The 19,505-nt window shown below is 43.7% G+C and overlaps 1 protein-coding gene across 4 annotated transcripts in view; it reads right to left on the bottom strand.

Moving 5' to 3' along the window:
• Window positions 1–48: 48 nt before the first annotated feature.
• Window positions 49–19,505, bottom strand: part of HERC3 (HECT and RLD domain containing E3 ubiquitin protein ligase 3) — a 44,698-nt gene continuing 25,241 nt past the window's right edge. The window contains exons 9-25 of one of the 4 annotated variants that reach the window (XM_059844087.1): window positions 18,926–19,002; window positions 18,046–18,170; window positions 17,446–17,505; window positions 15,691–15,802; window positions 14,952–15,141; window positions 13,671–13,834; window positions 13,098–13,211; window positions 11,831–11,854; window positions 11,630–11,719; window positions 10,609–10,779; window positions 9,841–9,984; window positions 8,379–8,545; window positions 6,540–6,606; window positions 5,353–5,435; window positions 3,112–3,295; window positions 2,310–2,412; window positions 49–1,866 (exon numbers count right to left, since the gene is read on the bottom strand). In XM_059844087.1, coding sequence (XP_059700070.1) covers window positions 1,658–1,866; window positions 2,310–2,412; window positions 3,112–3,295; window positions 5,353–5,435; window positions 6,540–6,606; window positions 8,379–8,545; window positions 9,841–9,984; window positions 10,609–10,779; window positions 11,630–11,719; window positions 11,831–11,854; window positions 13,098–13,211; window positions 13,671–13,834; window positions 14,952–15,141; window positions 15,691–15,802; window positions 17,446–17,505; window positions 18,046–18,170; window positions 18,926–19,002 — 2,084 coding nt within the window. In that variant the 3' untranslated portion in view covers window positions 49–1,657. Of the gene's footprint in view, window positions 1,867–2,309; window positions 2,413–3,111; window positions 3,296–5,352; window positions 5,436–6,539; window positions 6,607–8,378; window positions 8,546–9,840; window positions 9,985–10,608; window positions 10,780–11,629; window positions 11,720–11,830; window positions 12,731–13,097; window positions 13,212–13,670; window positions 13,835–14,951; window positions 15,142–15,690; window positions 15,803–17,445; window positions 17,506–18,045; window positions 18,171–18,925; window positions 19,003–19,505 lie in introns of those variants that run through there. The other 3 variants (XM_059844088.1, XM_059844090.1, XR_009486164.1) reach the window with 3 other exon arrangements.

Here is a 19,505-nt window from a genome sequence, read left to right as displayed (position 1 = left end):
CTGGAACAGCCTCTCCTTTGCTCCCCACACAGAAAGGCAGCCACTCCATCAGAATTAAACATCAAATTTATTGCATAATACTGTACTATGTACACACACATCGAAAATAAACATTTGATATAATTGTATATTTGTCTTCAATGCTGCATTAGAAAGAGGCTGGGGGGCTCTCAATGTAGCCCACAGCTCGTCTTTAAAAAAAAGAACAATCCAGAAGCCTAAAACCTTTTGTAACGAGGTGCAAAGTTCAATACTGTAAATTGAACATGGTGCATAAATACTATGTCCTAATAACAAGTCAATGTCAAAACCACCCTAGGCTTAAAATGAGATTTACACCAAGATCTGAAAAATGGCAAGGGAGAAAGGAGAAAAATCATTCAAACTTCACTTAATGGGGCAGTGAGACTGAGGAAAAGAGGACAAAAGCTCTCCAATTATACAGGATAGATTTAGGTAGAGATTTTTCTACATTTTCAGTCTAATTCGTACAGAATGTCCTTCAGGCCCCCTGGCAAAACAGCTGCCAAGAGAGAGGGCTGTTCTCAAACAGCAAAAGTAATAAGCCTAACTGCAAAGATCAAACCAATCTCCAGACAGGGGGCTATCACTCAAGTGTGTATCTTCTACTCCTTTCTTTGACCTGACCTGATGAGACTGGAGAGATTGCACACATCTCCCACACTCACACACCCCTGCATTCACACATCCACGCACACAGCTCCTCTGGACAAAGGTGGCAGCAGTAAAGGCAGCCACCTCATGTTGTATTGGAGTAGCAGGGCTGTTGGGATGGAAAAAGAGGGCAGCCCACCCATCCAGACTGCAGACCTGCCAGGACAGTAACACAACAGGAGGGAGGCATTTAGAGAAACCTGCTACGAAAAGGCAGGGTTTGTCCTTCCACAAGCCCGAACACAAACACCACTCCAGAGGGATTCTGAGGCTTCTTTAAAAAGCTTTAAAACAAATTTCAAGACAAGTGAGGAAAAACAAGCTAACCTCTGTAAACTACCATATTTTCCATGAGACATCCTGGTGCAAACAGATGGAACATCACTAATGCACCGCTCTGGGGTCACAAATGACATCCCAGCCCAGTACCATCCACCAAGGTCTGAAAGGCAGAGGAGATATTTCCATTCAAAGCAAGCAAGAACCAGCTTGCATTTAAAAAAGGGAGGAAAAAAGGGTGGGGGGGAAATCACAGCTTTTCAAGAAGGAGGTCGCTATTTCATCCTGTTTCCACCATACCCTAAATGCAAGGGACATCAAAATATTTCAGCTGAACTAAAATAAGAGGTAAGAGTGTGTGTGTATGGGGGCAACAAAAGCAAACTACAAGGAATTGCCAGGAGGGCAGTGATGTCAAGTTGGAGGGGAAACAACAGAAATGCCCACTGAACTGGTTTTGTTCAGCAGATGAAAAAATTCAAAGCAAGAGCCGCTCCCTACTGAAGCCCCAAAAAATGCTGGCAGCATCAGGCTGAGACTGCATCATCTCTATTATTATTGTTTATATTTACCCCCCCTCCCAAAAAAAAAAAAAAAAAAAAAAAAAAAAAAAAGTAGTTCAGATCTATTCCCTTACAAAAATAAATCCCAAGCCCATCGTTCCGCTGCTCAGCACCCAAGAGTCCGCGCCGGCCCCACGGGGTCAGGCCAAGCTGAAGCCCTCGTAGTGGTCGATGGCCTGCACGAGGCGGGCGCTGAGGATCTCCTTGCTGCTGTACTTGGGCAGGTCCAGCAGGTTGTAGCAGGTGTGAGCCACGGGCAGGTACTGCTCCCCACTGGGCGTCGACTGGATGATGATGCGCAGGCTGGACATGCCGTAGATGGGGATGCGGTCGCTGCCCGTCAGGAACACTGCAGAGGCACAAGGGAGGCCGGGCAGGTGGGACAGCTGAGGGACCTCCCACCAGGCAAAGTTCAGCCCCACCTGCCGGGAGGGGCTGAAACCCTGACTGGACTCCATGCAGCGCCTGGCTTGCTCCCAGGGGAGCTGCAGCACAGCACCGGACTTTATCCTTCTTATCCGTCTTTATCTTATCCTTTATCTGCCACAGAATCTAAGTGGCTGAGGTTGAAGGGACCTCTGGAGGTCCTCAGGGCCAACCCCCTGCTCAAGCAGGGCCACCTAGAGCCAGCTAGGTGGCCAGGACAGAAGGGAAAGAACTACAATAGAGGGAAGCCCCAGCTCTGACTAGCAGATATTGTCACTCACGCTGGATCACTCAACTCAGTGCAATGAAGCTCTGCAGCCACTCCCACCCAAGTCTTTCAATTCTGCAACACTGCAAGATACTTACAGAGAAATTTCTTCTTCTTTTCCAAGGGAAATTCATGGAAGGTCTCCCAGAACATTCTCACAGTTGGGTGTGTGGCAGTGTAGTCTCCCTTATAGACAGCGCTCTATTAAAAATCAAAATAGCACATTTTCAGGTGGCACCAGAAAGCAAAGACCAAGCAGAACCTGGACCTGATCTTTTCTAGTATCTGACACTAGATCTGTGCCTGAAAGGGAACACAGCATGGGTGATGGGCAATGGCATGGCTCAAAGACATGGCCAGGGCTCTCTGGCAATGTGAGGAAGGCAGACATTAGCCTCCTGCTTTTCAGCTAATTACAAGTGTGGAGAGCCATTCTGGAGTGCCTTTCACAGGCTGAATTTTTTAACAGGATCACACACTCTGCACTGTGAGTGACTTGCTGGTCTATGGATTTTGAGAGGATACAACCCCTTCTGGGCGTCCTGACTCCCCTTTGAATACTTGTGTAGTTTTTGCTCTGTGCAGTGGAGTTTTACTACAGACGAAGACCCTTTTTTGTCCTCCCTTCCATCATAGATTTCATCCCTAAAAAAAGCAGATAGAAGTCCTTCTCCCTGTCCTTCCTCATCCTGAATTTCCTCCCTGAGCTTTATCTGCAGCAGGCCAGCAAAGTGAGAAACTTTTCATGTGAGTGACAGCAAGGTGTACAAGAAGCATGAAAAAAAAAAAAGGCATCACAGCTTATCCCATCTCCTGACACAGACTAATGCCCACCTCATGCAACTGCACAATCCTGCCACCTGTGCAAAATAAAAAAAGAGTACAAGAGCGAAGCTTTACCTCCTCCAGTTCCTCCCAGTTGTAGTTACTGTTTCCAACTATCATGGCCCTGAGCTCTGTGGGCTGGAAGAGCTCCAGTACCTTCCCACCACACACTTTCAGGAAGCCAGTAGAAAAGGCTGTGTACCACTCATGGATGGAGACGTTGAAGATGTAATTTACGTAGGCTTCGACAAATTCTTCCCTAATGCATTGAGAGAAAGCAGGCAGAGGAAAGCACTTTTAATCACATGTCTAAGCAGCAGCACTGCCAAGTTTTCCTGCTTCTGCTTGTGAAGTGTTTTGCAAACAAGAGTCTCCAGCAGCCTCAACCCACTGCCCTCTTCTCACCAAGTCACTGAACATGGACAGAGTGTTCAGCAGCAAATGCCACCGTGTATCTGCTTACTCCCTGGCAGTGGGGGCATGGGAGGTCCCCTAGGCTCTCTGCCACCAGTAAAGCTGAGGAGGTGACAACTGGAAGAAACATTTTTGCCTTTTGGTGGAGTTCTCACCACATACACTATGCAAAAGCAGCAAGGGACAGGTGAGGAAGTAAAAAGGAAATAAGGAAGCAGACTAACAAAACCAAAAACCTGGACTAAAAAAATCATATACCAAAGGGGAGTTATTTTCCAGTGCATTTGTTTTATTGTCATTTCCCCCATAGTCACCTGAGCATTAGGGAAATTCAAGCTGATTAAGCACTTAACTGTTGCTTAATTCCTCTCTGGCTGTTACGGTCATGAACTCTGCATCCAGACCATTTTATGAACTCCAAAGGAGAAAAGGAAAATGCAGGCATTTCCTACTCTGCACTTGTTAGTTACAGCAATCCTGTGCATTTCCCAGGTCCCAATGAACTTTCCTCACACGGGAAGGGCAGTGCCAACAGACATGTACACAACAAACTACTCAGGCCATAGGGTGGCAAATTGGTCCCTAGCCTCTAAATGCAGAGGTGGAGGAAGTCATTAAGCACTGTAGGGTAAATTGACAGTCATGTCTAGACTTGGATTTAGAGGTTAGCTTGAGTTCAGAACTCCAGTCAGGATAAAGCAACTGAATTTTGGAATGTTAAGCTGGTGGAACTACACACTAGCCTTTCTCCTTAAGGATTTTCTTCCCTTGCTTCCTATCCTGACTTAATAAACAGTTCCAGTAGTTAACCCTGGTGCTCTTCCCAAGTGTACTGGAAGGCATACAGAAAAAAAAAAACATAGGTTCTCTTTAGAATGTATATGCCCAACCCTAAAAACTTAAAGGCCTCTAACACTGGCAGTTTTTATCTTTCCTTCACTGTTGCAGGGGTAGGTTAAACACCCCTCTGTTTTACCTGAAATCCATCTTATCTTTGCAGGGAGACAGAACCCCATGTGGGTTTTGCATGGAGGCAGCTCTTTACCAGTGTAATTGCACCATTTTGGGCAGTAGCAAAATAAGTAAGAAGTAACACAGACAAAGCTTTTGCTATAGCAATGGCTTCAGACACATTCAAAACCCTTTTAAATAATCAGATTAATAGGAAATTACTTCATCTTCAGCCTTGCCAGCAAGGTCTTCAGCAATCCTAGTACAAGTCCCTAGCCATGCTGCTGAGTAGTCACTGGATCACAATGTTTTGCCAGCAGAGAAAGAATGTGAACACTGCTTCAAGTAATAAAGGCACTTGTAGAAATCCAATTACAAGATTATGGGAAGAAAATAGTTCAGCAGCTGGACAAAAAAAAAGGAGGGGGGAATGGGAGCTGTGCTAGTAATAACTCTGGGGTGTTCAGTCAAATGGAAAGGGATCCAATCCAAGTACAGCAGGTCCTTCTGGCTGTGATCAAGGATGGGAGTCAGGCTGTGCCCAAAGGAAAGTTTCCGGCTCCAGAATCAGGAGTACAAACAAGTCTGCCAGGCTCAGTTTTGCTGGTCACATACAGTTCCCCTCTGAGCCATCAGGGGTATTAACCTGGGCCAAAATCATGTCTCCCATGTCTATTTAAAATGAGAAAAACTACCAAGGGTCTACACAGAGGCCTTTTATAGGGAAGATGTCTATCAAAGTGCACAGTACGTTTTCCAAACATTGGTGGAAGGATGATGAAAACTTGATTTTTGTTCAAGTGCCACCAGTGCCCAGCAACTTTTGAGCAACTGGTCTTTAAATTTGCTCACAGTGACTGCTAATTAGCCCCCATATTTCCCTTCAGCCAGAATTTCTGTGGCACATGACCACCACAAGCATGAGTCCATCCCCACAGGTGCCCCACTTGCCTGTTGTCCTTCTGCACCAGAATTTTATCTCCATCTTCAATCAGGTTCTTCTGCTCTGTCACACCATAGCTTTCCCTGCAGATCTGTACAAAACCAGGAAATTAATGTTACCATAAGTATCTTCCAGGGCATGTGCCTGTAAGAAAGACAGAGTCCTCCTAGCTGAGGACTGGCATGTAAAGGGTGGGCCAGAAAAAATGGTATGTGCAGAAACTTCTGTTCTCTGTTCCCCGTACCCTGTGTGCTTCACCATCCACCATCACCTACATTTGCTGTTGGACTGCTACGAAGTTGAAATGTGAACTTAGAAAGGCATAAAAATTATTTTAGGTAAATTTCCTGGGGAAAAAACCCCAGGAGATTGGTAACTAAAAACTAACTGTTTTTAACTAAGCTCATGACTCCTGGCAATAAAAAGGATTCCCTTTTTTAACAGAAACGCAGCATCTGCTCTCACTGGAAAAATAAATGACACATTTTCCTGCTTCTGCCAGCCCAGGATGGCAGCAGTACAAACCTACACTCTGTACACTAACTGGTTACCTATAAAGTATGCAAAAGGGTCATGGACAAAAGAGGCCCTTAAGAGTAAAAAAGAATTTGGAGAACAGTTTCTTTTGTTACTTTAAAGGCATTCTTTTTTATACACAGCCTGCATTACCATCACAATGGCTTCATTGTCTCATCCCAAGTTACAGCTCTGTGCTGCAGGAGACACAGTCAGATGCAAGTCTGACTCACTCCAGAGGTAAATTTGATCTAAGAGAGTTTATGCGCCCTCATTCATGCAAAAAGGAAATGGGCACCACTCTCCTTGCTCAGCAAGGTTCTTCGCAGTGTGGAGCAGTTTTATGGCACCTTGTTTTTTCCCCAGGGCAGGCCTTGGACAGAGAGTCAAAAATGATCCAGCTCAAGATGAACCCATCACTCAACCTGTTAGAGCACCAGGTCTTTGAACAGTGACAAAAAGGCTATTTTGAAAACGACTGAGCTTAATCTACTTACTACCTCAGTTTTTAGGACCACATACATACAAAAGAAGAAGGGAGTTGACAGCAAAGAACATTTTAACATTAGCATGGGCTGTGTGCTATAGGCATTTGGAATCAGCCAGAATACACATGAAAATATAGATAGGCTTCAACCGTACCACAGCAATCAGAGCTGATATGTCAAATGTGTCTTACTGTAAAATTCAAACAGAATGTCTCCTCCACATCTTCCCCAGGGTAATCTAAAAGTTGCTGGAGACTCCTAAATAACAAGTAGGGAAAGAAATGAAAGAAAGAATAATCAGAGATTTTAAAAGCCATACCTCTAACAGGGAAAACAAATTCAGTAGAAGTAAACAACATCATATATCTGGGTAGTAAGACTGCAAGAGAGAATCTGAGTCACCTGAGGCAGTAAGAAAGAAAATAAACCTCAACTAAAAAGATACTTTGTTAGAAGGAGGATAAATGCCAGTCCACAGAAACTATCAATACAGTCTATGATTACCTAGCTCATGGATCAGCTTTAACAATGTTCCAGACTGCAGGGCAAGATGTATTCTACTGCCATCTGTATGGCAGTTGTCTTGTTTCAAGTGGGCCTCCTTACCTCTCTCTCTGAGTGATCATAATCACTCCTCCCTGGCAGGGGACATCTGCTGATAACAAGCTATTGAATGTCACTGCATGACTGATAAGAACTATAACACCCCATTGTGAGATGCTCCGCCCATAGGGAGGAGCCGAGCATTGCTGCCCAGATATAGTCTGGAGATTCTGATACACCAGCACAGCTTCCCACTGGATAACCCAGAGGAACAGCAGCTGCTTCTACTTCCATGGATCTGCAGAAGAAGACTACATCCTTTTCTACAGGACTCCCCTGCTCCAGCAGAACCACACCTGACACTCCAGGAGGACTGCAGCCACATTTCCAATTGGACTGCTACCAACATCCTGACCAAGAGGCTGTCAGGTTGAGTTCTGACTCTGTCAGGGTTGTTCTAGTGTGCTGCATTGTTTTATTTCATCCTTTTATTTTTTTTCCCCTTCCCTATTAAAGAACTGTTATTTCCCGCTCCCATATTTTTTGCCTGAGAGCCCCTTAATTTAAAATTCACAGCAATTCAGAGGGGTGGGGAGGGTTTGCATTCTTCATCTCAGGGGAGGCTCCTGCCTTCTTTAGCAGGCACCTGTCCTTCCAAACCAAGACAAATGATCTTGGCTTTGGAAAAGAATTACATTCCTAGTTCTAAAGTTCTAATTTTATGTCATCACCACACAAAGGTCTGAGGGAATGGAGGAAGAGACAGAGGTGGACTGTATCTGTGTGCCCATCATATAGAAAATACTCTGCTACCCCCCAAAATCCTGCTGCTGTCTTCTTAGCATTTTACCTCATTATTGAAAAATACAGCTGTCATTTTGTGTAGATGAATCAGATGGCAACTCAGAAACAGAAATGACAGCAGTCAGACAGTGGGATCTTCTGAGTGTCAGGGGGAACCAGTATCCATATGCAATTAGGCAGAAAAGATTCAACATATCACTTGGAAAAATAATTCTTTCACTCCAATCAACTTCTTCCAGTCATGGGAGCAGGTCAGAGCTGCTCTGACTCATGGATGGGACGATTCACAGCCCTTCACACAGCTTCCTGCTTGCTAGTCTGAGCTCGAGGGGAAAGGCTGAGGCTGGGATCTGGGATCATGCACACAACCACACGGGCAGGGACATGCTTCCACCCCTGCTGTCAAAAGGGGGTGTGGGAGGTGTCCTTTTGGCTGTGTTGGTACCCAGTTTCTGGGGGTCAGGAGGGTGGGAGCCTAAGTAGATTGATCCCATAGCCTGTGGGAGAGAAGTCGTACACAAAATGCACCACCACCTCATATGTTTTCACAGTCACCCCAATTAATCAGTTACTCAAAAAGACCAGGAGGTGTTTTATTCATCAGCTTTTATCTAGTTTGACACTTCCTGTTCTTAGCTGGATGGTCTATATTCCAGAAAAGCTGCAAATTTTGATTTTCATACCTTCCTTCTGTAGGAGACAGCTCCTTCAAATCCTCTAGGCAAGGCTTCACGTTCAAGAGTTTTTTGTACAGAGCCAAGGGAAAGTGAAGGTCTACCACTGTGAAATTGTAGATTGCAAGACCACATATGATGCCAATCAAGTGAAACCAGTTGTGTTCAACAAAACACTGCAAAACCACACAGAGAAATCCTGATGAGACACACTGTCACTGGTGCAATGCACAGTACCCTTTCCTCCATGCACTAAGAAGCCAGACACTGCTTTTCCAACTGGGACAGAGTCAGAGAGCTCCCATCAGGTGCCACTTTGGTTGTAAATTTCTTGGTGATGTGTGGCATGGAAATGAAGCTTAAAAAAAACAAGCTCTATTACTGTTGTAAGCCATGATCACTGTGGAAACAGCAGCTTTCCACCTTACCTGCCTTTTAGTTCCTTTTTAAACACCTCTGCATTTAGACATTAACAGTGCTTCAGTGTTTACTGCCTATGTACTGCAAGAAAATGTGTTAACGATCCTCTCCCCATTACCGGCCCTGTCTTCTATTAAAAGCTTTTGCATCAGCACAGTTCTACCCAGGCAGACACACGAGCAGAGGTGCTAGCACAGGCCTCCTCCTCCTCACACACTGACTCTCACGCTGCTGTGTCAGGCACAGCCTGGCTGCCCACGTTTGTTAAATGTTCCCAACATACGACTCATTTTCAGCGCTTACACTGTCATCACTCCTGGTGCCAAAAGACTTGTTTATAGCACTGGCATTAGGAGTGAATGCTCTGTAACACTGTTTACAAGTTACTGAAGGTACCAGGCCACTTCCTTCCCTGTAACACCACTAGCAGGACAGCCACACCTCAAGGGAAGACCAGCAACATCATTTCCCACCTTGCTACCTATGGAGGTCAGGAAAAGGACATAAACCACCATCTCCAGCCATCTGACAGGTACAGATTTTGCACTCCACACTCTTCCAAAACCAACAACCTTCCACTACTTCCACCTTTCTTGCTGCTTAAGAGCCTCCTCATATAAAGCATTACCAACTTTAGATCCTGAAGGCGATAGTGATGCATGGCTAAGTGGATTGGCTGCAATTATGTGAACAGCAAGGGAAGCACAGAACTCTAATGCCATTACCACCTAAACCTCTCAATCTGTAAAACAGCACATGACCACCACACTCATGATAATAAGAGCTCTATTACCTGTCACCTGACCCTTAATACAAGTTTTATTATGAGATAAGAATAAAGAGAGAGAGCCAACTCTTTAACAGGCACAACCATCACCATTCTACTAGGGTTAATGGACCTACTCACACTAACTGAAAATAGAGCTCACATTGTATCATGAGTAGAAAATGAGAGGAAGAACATTTCTTTCCCATAGCTTGCCACTAACTTCCTTGTCTTATAAATGCAGCATATTATTCCAACCTGCATGTACAGAGGGCAAGGGCTTACCGTGTCTGAAAACCACAGCAGGTTTGACTCTGGGTAGTAAGTGAACATGCCATAGATGGGGTTGAGTAGCTCTTTCAACAACAGGAGGAAAAATTCCTTTGTCACTCCTCCAGCATCAACAGCTTCCTCACCGTCAAAGATGACCTGTAGAAAAAGCAGGCCAGTGACAGGGATGCAGAGCTGAGACTGAGTGAATCAGACCTCTCTCTAACTGAGAGCCACGCAAAGCAATCTGACCAACATGCCCAAACCCATGGCAACACCCAAGCTCGTTTCAGTGCTCCACCTGCAGGGACAGAAAGGGAACAGGGGTGGCAAATCAGGTATTTTGAGAATGTTTAAATCCTCATGCAAATCACAAATAACCACCTGCCATCCCAACAATCAAAGCAGCAGCATGACAGCAGCTACTGAAGATTGTGGCAATCTCTCAGAGATTAAACACATCCTATTGTAAACATTCTGCTCCTGCAAAAGGGCAAACCAGAGATTGCATAACATCACAAAACGCTTCCTCCCCTGGCCCTTATACACTCAACACACCAGGAGAGCAAACCCTGCGCTTGCCTTCTTGTAAACTATCCACTGCCAAAGCACTCCAGGGGTCAGAAAAAAGACTCAATCCTTGCACTGACTAGACCAAATGTTCCTGTGTGCAACACCTATGGAGAAGCGACTGCACACCGGTGAAGAGGTAATGGGAATGGCTGAAAAGCTAAAGAAATGTTTGCTAAATGAGAGGGTGCTAAAGATATGGGGGAGACTTACTTTGAGAGGTTTTTTCAAGTCAATGTCTGAATGGATGCTCAACTCCCTTAAAGCATCACCAACTAAGTTACTCCTGCGAACATGAAGTACCAGGAAAGGGCTTCTGGCCAGCAGAGGCTCCAGGGTGAGAAGCATGAAGACATTCTGCAAATTTGCACCATTTATTGCAACCTGTAAATAGAAGAGAAGTGAAAAGCAGCCTTTTTTTCTTCCTAAGAAAGGAAAACAATTAACAACTACATGCCTGGTGTTCCTTTCTGCCTTTTTGGTTTCTTCAGGGTTGGAGAATCCCATTCTCCCTCTGTACTGTGTGTGTGCCTGTATGCCCCGCTTACACAGGTCCCAGTGCCCAACGCTGTGCCCATCTCCAGAGGGACTTGTGTGAGCAAATCCTTCCACAGGCACAGAGGCCAGCTGCCCTTGTCACAGCTGGGCTGTGAGCTGGCTTGGCTGCCACCTACAGGGTGCTGGAGCTGGACACCTGCAGTCAGCACACTCCTGGAGGGCCCCGGGGCTGTGCCCTCACTGCACCTGGGTGGGTGGGCTGCTGGCAGCAGCTGCTGCCTGCAACCACAAACAGCATCAGCAGCTGGTCTACAACACTCACCTCATTGTTAGAAGGAACAACCACTCCTGCAGCAGGCAAAAATTTCAAAACAAGAGCGCTCTTACCTGGACTTCTGTCTGCTTATCCAGTCTTAGAGCTCCTCACCTGACTCCTTATCCTTGGATTATCATAAATACATAACTAACCCTTCCCTGTACAGTTTAAATTTCCACCACATGCACATCTGGCAGTCCTGATGTTGCCAGACAAATATTTTGAAGGGAAAGACACCAAGCACTGCCTCTGCAGTATCCAGGGCAAAGAGGTTCTCCAGCTACACTGCTCTCCTGCATCATGGAAACAATAAAGTGTTGCACACACCAGCTCCCAGTTAACACCCTTTCCATGCAGGTACCATTGCAAAAAGCAGAGAAAAAGAAATGTGTCAGGAAAATTGGGAGAGAGAATGATTACCTGCATCTGTAATTCTGCATCTGTCTGTAACATCTTGGTCTTAGCTTGAGCATCAAAGATGAATGGGTAAGAGCAGAGAGTCACAGCGTCCTGCAAGAAAGACAGGCAGGATTTGTTCCTATCCACAGCTTCCAGAGCATTTCTTTAAATAAGAACAATTTATTAATTTAAATAAGAACAATCTTTAAACAGTTTTCTTACCTGCATGATGGATGGCCTTACTTTCTGTGAAAGAAAAAGAGAAGTATGAAAATCTTTTACTCTTTCAATTTTGTGTCTCGTGGGTTTTTGGATGGACTAGTCCAAAGGTGACCCAAAGTAAATTTTCCTCCTTTGGGACCAACAACCCATTTTTCTTCCTAATAAAGAAAAGCATGGGAACTTCCTTCTCAAGAAAATGCACAAGTCTAATTCAAAACATGAACATCAAACATTACTAAGAGGACTGACTGGCACAGAATCCTGTGTTGGTCTGCCATGAGTGAAACTTGCTCTTATGAAGAGTAACAAACGCAGAAACCATATGAGACAACATGAGAGATCATAAGGCCACTACATGGTGATACAAGAACACCCTGCAATGCAAATTACTCATCATTAGCCATATTGACACATTTGTAACTATCCCTTACATAAATTTAAGTCAGCACTTTACTGTTCTGCTCTAGGTAAGCACACAGCATGATGGAAAGTAGAGGATGGGGGCACAGCACACACAACACTTACAAAGCCCATGAAAACACACACAGAAGTTATCACTACAGTCAGGTTTTACTCTTGCAGCATCCTTGGGCAGATGTTTTTTGGTGGTTTTTTTACACCTGAGATTCCTCTCCTTGCTATGATTAAATAATCTCACTGGGTTCCCACACAGCATATTCCAGCCCTCAGTTTAGTTATCTCCTTTCTTACAGATGGGAAAGTGAGACATAAAAGAGGTGAAGGGTCTTACCCAAGATCACCCAGCAGGTTACTGGAAGAGCCAGGAACAGAACCCACATCTCTTGAGGCTTGGTTCAGTCCCCTAGCCAGAACGCCACACTGCCTCCTCTTACAGAGCAACATTTTAACATCACTGGCTACATTATTCACAATACCTGCCTAAACAGCAGAAGTAAAGGGCAAAAATTATAATTTTAGAATACAGGACTTGGCTCCTGAGGTCTTGATTACATTAAAAGGATCCAGTGACTGAATTAATCACCTCGTGCAAAGACTGAATGGAATTCACATGAACAATCACAGAGACTGTTGCAAGCTTTGGTTAAATATTGCTAACTCCAACTCTTTTGACAGCTTTTTTATTCTTAGGTCAATTTTGTAAAGCATTCAGATCTGAGATATTTAACATATAGAAGCTCCTATACTGAATACATTATGCTCTGATTAAGGATATTGGAAATACAGATCTACAGCCAGAGACACAATCATGGACAGCTATTTCATCACTATACATAAAACCTCTTACCATTCCAGCCTGGTGCAAAAACCACATGAGATAATCCTCCTGAATGTCCACCAAGCTGGAAATCTCAGGGATATAAAACTTATCATATTCCACGTGTTTAACCTTCTGATTCACCTAGTGAAGAGAACAGATGGAAATATTTGATGTATTTTAACATATCTTCAGTATTTTCCAGGTTTGTTTTCATAAATTCAGTTACAGCACCTTGCAACAAAAGGACCCAGAATGTTCTACAAACAATACACAATCTCTTATATTTTGGCACAAACCAAGAAGAATCAAATAGAACCTCTTTTTAACTTATTTCAGTTCCCTCTCTTCCTCACCCCAAAAACCCTGCAACAACACAGTGACAGCAGAGACTGTCAAGGGACAGGTGTTTGTGATGCCATTCTTTAGGGTAACTTTATTTCTAGTCTTTGAGGCAGGACTAAACAATCTTCAAGAACCTCGGACTTAGGAAAGCCACTAACATCTTTCCCACACTGTGACTTGACAGACAGCTCACGACTGGCCAAGGGCAGACAGGACTGAATCATCTTGAGCCAACACATGCCCAGGCTTTCCTCTCACCTTGTGGAGTTTCTCCAGAAGCCTGAGAGCAGCTGTAATGTAGCTGCTGAACAGGACTGGGATCAGCAGCGTCTTCCTTCCACTGAGGAGGTAAACCACTGCACCTTTGTAGAGGTCCACGAGCCTGAGGAAGTATCGTGGGCACACCTGAGACCACCAGTTATCTGGAAAGCAGAGGACATCAATATAAACCTCAATCAAAGGCCAGAGTATCCCCTAAATAAGGGGTTACACATGAAAAAAAATGGGAATACACCTGAAGACTTTTTCAAAAAACTTCCCTATTCCTGCCCTAGCTGTAGCAACAGGAAAGTGAGGCAGAATCATCAAAATACCAGAAACCAAAAAGCTTCTCCCTTTACACTCCCATCCAGCCACACCAGTCCAAGCCCTGATCAGGGTGAGAGCCTGAATTTGAAGTTTTTCAGTCTTTAATTCAAGACACTGTTTCAAGTACCTGGCATTCAGGATACTCTGATCCTGTGGGCAAACACCTGTCTCACAGGAGTGACAAGCAAAGAGCTGCCTGGGCAATTCTCTGTAGCACCACAGACTTTTCTAGCAGGGGTCAGTGTGTCTCCTGGCACATCTGCACTAAAGGATTAACTCCCCCTCTTTAGAGAGGCTGATTTCTTTCTTGCCAAGGACAGGTAACCCCTACTTTCCCCTGACGGGACACTGACTATTGGCTTCTTTCCTAGAGCCAATCAGCTGCAAAGTAAAAGCTGGAGCCTAGGATTCTTTTGGAAGTCTGAATGCACCACATAGCATTTTACATGATATCATCAGGTTTAGTACAAGACAGCCTTAAGAAACAGAGTAAGATAACAAGAACAGTAGTAGCTTAACAAATGTGAGAAACATCACTAAGCAGCATATGTTCTGTCCAATTTAAAATAAGCTCAGAGGAAAATATATTAGAAATTAAAAGACTCAGAAATGGGAGAGGAGTTTAAATGTTCAGCTTAGTAACAGATCAAGGTTTGTCTGCATCTTGTAGAGGACAAAATAATTAATATTATACTTAGCATTCTTTTTTTACATTATACAGAAAAAATATTCTAAAGTGATCAAGAGCTGATCAAATTTAAGAGAATAGGATAACTTCATCTTCATGATATACAAAAATCTATGTTTCTGTAGAGAAATGCAAATTTATCTGGAACTGAGTCTCTGAATGTGGGTAAAGTAGATAAGGTAAATTAGTTTAACCTCCCCAGTAAGTGTTCTTTGTAATTATATTTTACTTCTAAATTAAAACAATTTTTAAATGACACTTACCAAGCACTTTGCTGGGGTTGGTGTCCAGGCGCAAAATAGCCATTGCTAGAGGAAGGGTCAGAGAGATGTAATACTTGGAGTCTTGGAATGGTGGGAATTCTGGGAGAATCAGATAGATCCTCATTGCCTCAACATCTGGTGGAGAGCTGGACAGCTGAGGAATCAAAAAACTTTCAAAGCTCTTCAATATCTAGAGAGAAAACAAAACAAAAAAAGACAACTTATCCTGGGGGATAGAGCACCTACAATGTAGACAATGCTTAAGGGCTGATGAAATGGTAAAAGCCTGTTTTAAAAGTCAAACTCAGAGTGAAAAAACCCAAAGCTATAAATATTAGAGCTAAAAAGGGCAAGGGGAACATATATGCTTTTATCCCACAGCTCTACACTTGTGAAAGAAATTCTCTGAGTTAGAATAAATTATACAACCATGAAGTACTCAATTCCTGACAGACACATAATAATTACAAATATAACATACACAGAGTTTATTTCAGCAGACATTCAAGTATAAATGCCATGAGATAAAACTGGTTTTTAAATAAAAGTCTTTTAAAATAAAAGAAACATTCTGAGGCGGTCAAAATCAGCCCAGGTAAAAGGAGAAGTACCATTAAGTGTCTGGATTTCAGATTTGCAATACAACCTTGGCCCAGCAATGCTGCTTGGTACTCACATGTTAGAGAGGGACAAAGCTCTAACTTTCCCTCTGAATATCCAAATCTCAGAAGTGCAATACCTGCTCTAGGAGAATGGAGTGCTGGGAGTTCATCAGCTTCTCAAACAGCACTCTTGTGGAGTTCAGATCAATCCCTGGGATCTTTGGACTGGTTTTAAAATGCTCATCGATTCTTTAAAAAAGAAATCACAGACAGGCATAAGGATAAGGAAGAGACCCCGTTACCTGTGTATTGACATGGCCTGAGAGCAAACAGTAGAGGAATGACCACTAGAGACTTCATAAGATTAGAAACAAAGACTTTCCCTTCCAAATTCCTCTGGGCCTCAGTTAGGGCTGGGATTCTTGCAGAGAAACACTTCAAAGTCTTTGGTGTCCCCAGGACTCCTTCACTGACTTAAGAGCAGTGTATTAGACACCCTGAAGGGGAAGGCAGCTCTTAAAGAAAGGATGCATTTGTCAGTTTGATGGTGTGACTGTAACCACACGAGGAGCTGAACACAGCCTGCTGCTGTACAATGGTTATTCCCGTAACAGCACAGGCTCCAGGCTGGAATCAGCTCCCCAGAGACACACTGTGGTACAGAGCACCTGGGCTTGTGCTCTGCAAAGGTAGTGCTGGCTGTGCTCAGGCACATAGCCATGGAAAAGCTGCTCCTCCATCCAATCCTGTAAGGCAAGCAGCCCTACATGGCCTTAGGACACGGGAGGGATGCACTGGGGGTATTTCTGTCAAGTGCACCTTGACATCCTTGACATGAGACTTCATGTATAAAGGTACATAGTTAAATACAGACTCATTTAAGGCTTCAGAATTTAACATTCATTTGGTTGAAGATTTTCTGTAGAAGTCCTGCACTAGCCAAGACACCACTGAAGTGGAAGAACAACTGTATTTGGCTGATGAAGCCATAAACTCCACTCATTTCCACATACAAAGGAGACGTGAGACTATTTAAAGTGACTCAGCAACTTGCATACCTCAACAAGGGTTTTGAACCAACATGACACAACTCTCCTGATGCAATAACATGTCACAACACTAGAGAAGAAACCACTGGACAAGCAGAAAAACACCAGAATAATTAGCAAACTATCTTCAAGTTGCTCTTGGAATGTATTACACAACAATTACTCAAAGTAAGTTTTTCTTCACCTAGTTACAGGTCATTTACTCATCACATCACCAGAAAAAATTCTCCTCCTCCTCATCTTATGCTGTTACCTCCTCAGCATTAGAGACACAGCCAACACAAGCCTTCCCAACCCACAGCCTTTGACTCAGCTATGTGTCTTACAACCCTGTCACCACCTATTGTGGGTTACACCCATTTGAAATTCCTCCTTTTGCAAGCAGGGCCACAAAACTTTCCACATGTGATGTCACCTAAAAGGAAAGCACTTCCTCGTTGCCCTGATGTATTTTCAAGAGCAGCCTGTGTGGAAGTGTACTTTCATATGCACCAGCTAGCTCTGCTGGGTAAAAAACTATTCACATACCTGGCATCCTTAATTTCCCTTAATGTCCTATTCCCATCCTTCTCTTTAAAGACATTGGTGTCTGTTTCATAAGGAAGAATAACAGTTGTGGCAACTCCAAGAAATCTGTGCCACTTACAGTACACTCACCATACACTATCTTAGACCACTTGCCTTCCTTACCCAGCTCTGACCACCCCACCCCTTTAGGGAATATCCTCTGCCCTCATCTCCTGCCTGATCAAAAAAAAAAAATCAAATCCCACTGGAGAAATGAGTGAAGCAAAGGGATTCCAGTCTGCATCAAAGCCATACATCTGGAAATGTGGCACTTACTTCTTCTCCAAGAAGCTTCCATTCCAGCAGGCAGCTGAGGACAGTATCTGAACAACATTACTGATTGCAGCAGGAAGAGAAAAGAAAACAGAGATACAGGTTATGAATGGATGCCCCAGTAAATGTCTTCATCTCTCTTCCCCTCCTTTTATGGGAAACAATGTCAGGATAACCCCTTAAGAGGCACAGAGGGCAAGACTTCATTCAGGATCATGTAAGGTCCCTCTTTGAAAGGAGGAATTAGTGCCTCCTTTCCACCTATTCTGCCCTTCTCATGGCAGGCACACTGGGCAAAGAACTTAATCAGTCTGCTCACAAGTTCTTGTTGCTTCTCATGAATTTTAAGCACACAATACAGGACACCTTTAAAATCAAGTTCCCACCCACCATCTGTAATGCCGAGGCAGTCTCAAATTCCTCTGGTTTTGCTCAGAAGCTCTCACCTGCAGCCTTGTGACTGGCAACTCCTCCCCTTGGAAACGACCAAGAACCACACTTGAAAAGGTTGCTAAATTTCAAGTGAAAGCATGGCACGGAAGCCAACAAAATTATTTCAAAAGAACTTTCAACAAAAGGCTTGTCCAGTGCCACAATACCTACTTGACAGAATTAGAACTGTTCTTTTCTAAAAGCTTTTGCCTCCAGACATCTATAGTTTCATCATTTATTAAACAGGTGTAACGTGTTTCATTTATGGTCCGGAAATCATCAGCAGGCAAGGAATTCTGTGAGAAGATACAGATTTCAGCAAAGACAAGGCCAGTAAAACAATTCCTTCCTATCCATAATCTCTGTTTTAATAAATAACTGAGAGTTTCCTTAGTGTGGTCTCTGAAAAGGTTTGGTTAGCAGTTTTGTGCCATTACTAGGAAGTCCAAAAGGGAAGGTATGAAAAAGTTTGAGGGGAAAAAAAGATCCTCAAATATATTTTTAAAAAAGGAAAATAAAAAAATCAAAATGTCATTTCCTAGATGTACCAAAGCCTTTGTAAATACTGTCATATATAACTACAGGCTTAGTACAGTTATTTTAGACCTATTTCCATGCCTCAAAGGTTTATCCCAAACACTTCTTGGCAGAAAAAAGAAGTGGGAAAACCAATTCAGCTTTCAGCCCTCCATCCAGCACTGACTGACAAAATCCCATTGTATGGGGCCGATGGTCCTATACACCAACCAGTGAAACAGGTGGAAAGCAGCCCCCTGCTTCCAATCTGCAAAGACTGGATTCCCCTCCCTGCTGATTAAACTGGAATCAGTGTCTTCCCAATGGCTTTGATGTGCCTCTAAAGAAAGGCAACTTTCAGCCACTGAAGGTGGAAATCCCTGTAACAACTGTCAGAGCTGGTAAGGTTTGTAAGGCAGAATAGAGTCCAAAGTAATACTTCCATTTCAGAAGATTTTAGCAAAAACAAAAGCTGTGCTGTGAATGCTGGGACAGGGGAGAAGACTTGAAAATTCGATACTTCCATTTGGTTTACCTCGTATTTGGAGCAAAGCACAAAAGTTTGGTCTCCTCCAGAGAAGATATGTTTAACAATGTGGTATTTACAGGCATCTGTTTGAGAAAGACACAGCTGTGTTAGAGGCTGATGAATGTAAGACCCTAGCTATACTTTCTCCCCTCCCATTTGCACTGCCAGTACAACCACAAGGAGCACGTGGGTCCTTTGAAAGCCCTGCTGAAATCAGCTGGAACTCAAGCACTGTAGCACTTTCGTAAGAGGTACCCAGGAGGGGAAAGTTGTCATTTTTAAACTGCAACAGGGGCTTTAAAGAGAGAACAAATTGTTTGGAACAGTATTAGTAAAGTATCAGTACAATTTCATGAAGTCTCAAGATTGCCAGATGCTGAGCTCTGCCATAAAAAGAGAAAGGGAGATAGCACACATTAACAGAGAGCAAAAGGTCACCCAGAAATTACCACAGTGCATCGGGGACAATAGGATGGGTTTCTTTTGGCATTTCCAGAAATTTCACAGAACAATGTTAAGATGTCTTTAGACAGCCATGGGTGAAGTTATTTATGTCCATCTGCCATTTCAAATCCAGCACAGTACA

Source organism: Haemorhous mexicanus, chromosome 4 (assembly GCF_027477595.1).
Source record: "Haemorhous mexicanus isolate bHaeMex1 chromosome 4, bHaeMex1.pri, whole genome shotgun sequence".
NCBI lineage: Eukaryota > Metazoa > Chordata > Aves > Passeriformes > Fringillidae > Haemorhous > Haemorhous mexicanus.
The sequence above is the reverse complement of the archived record's forward strand: the minus strand, read 5'-3'. Positions and strand labels throughout refer to the sequence as shown.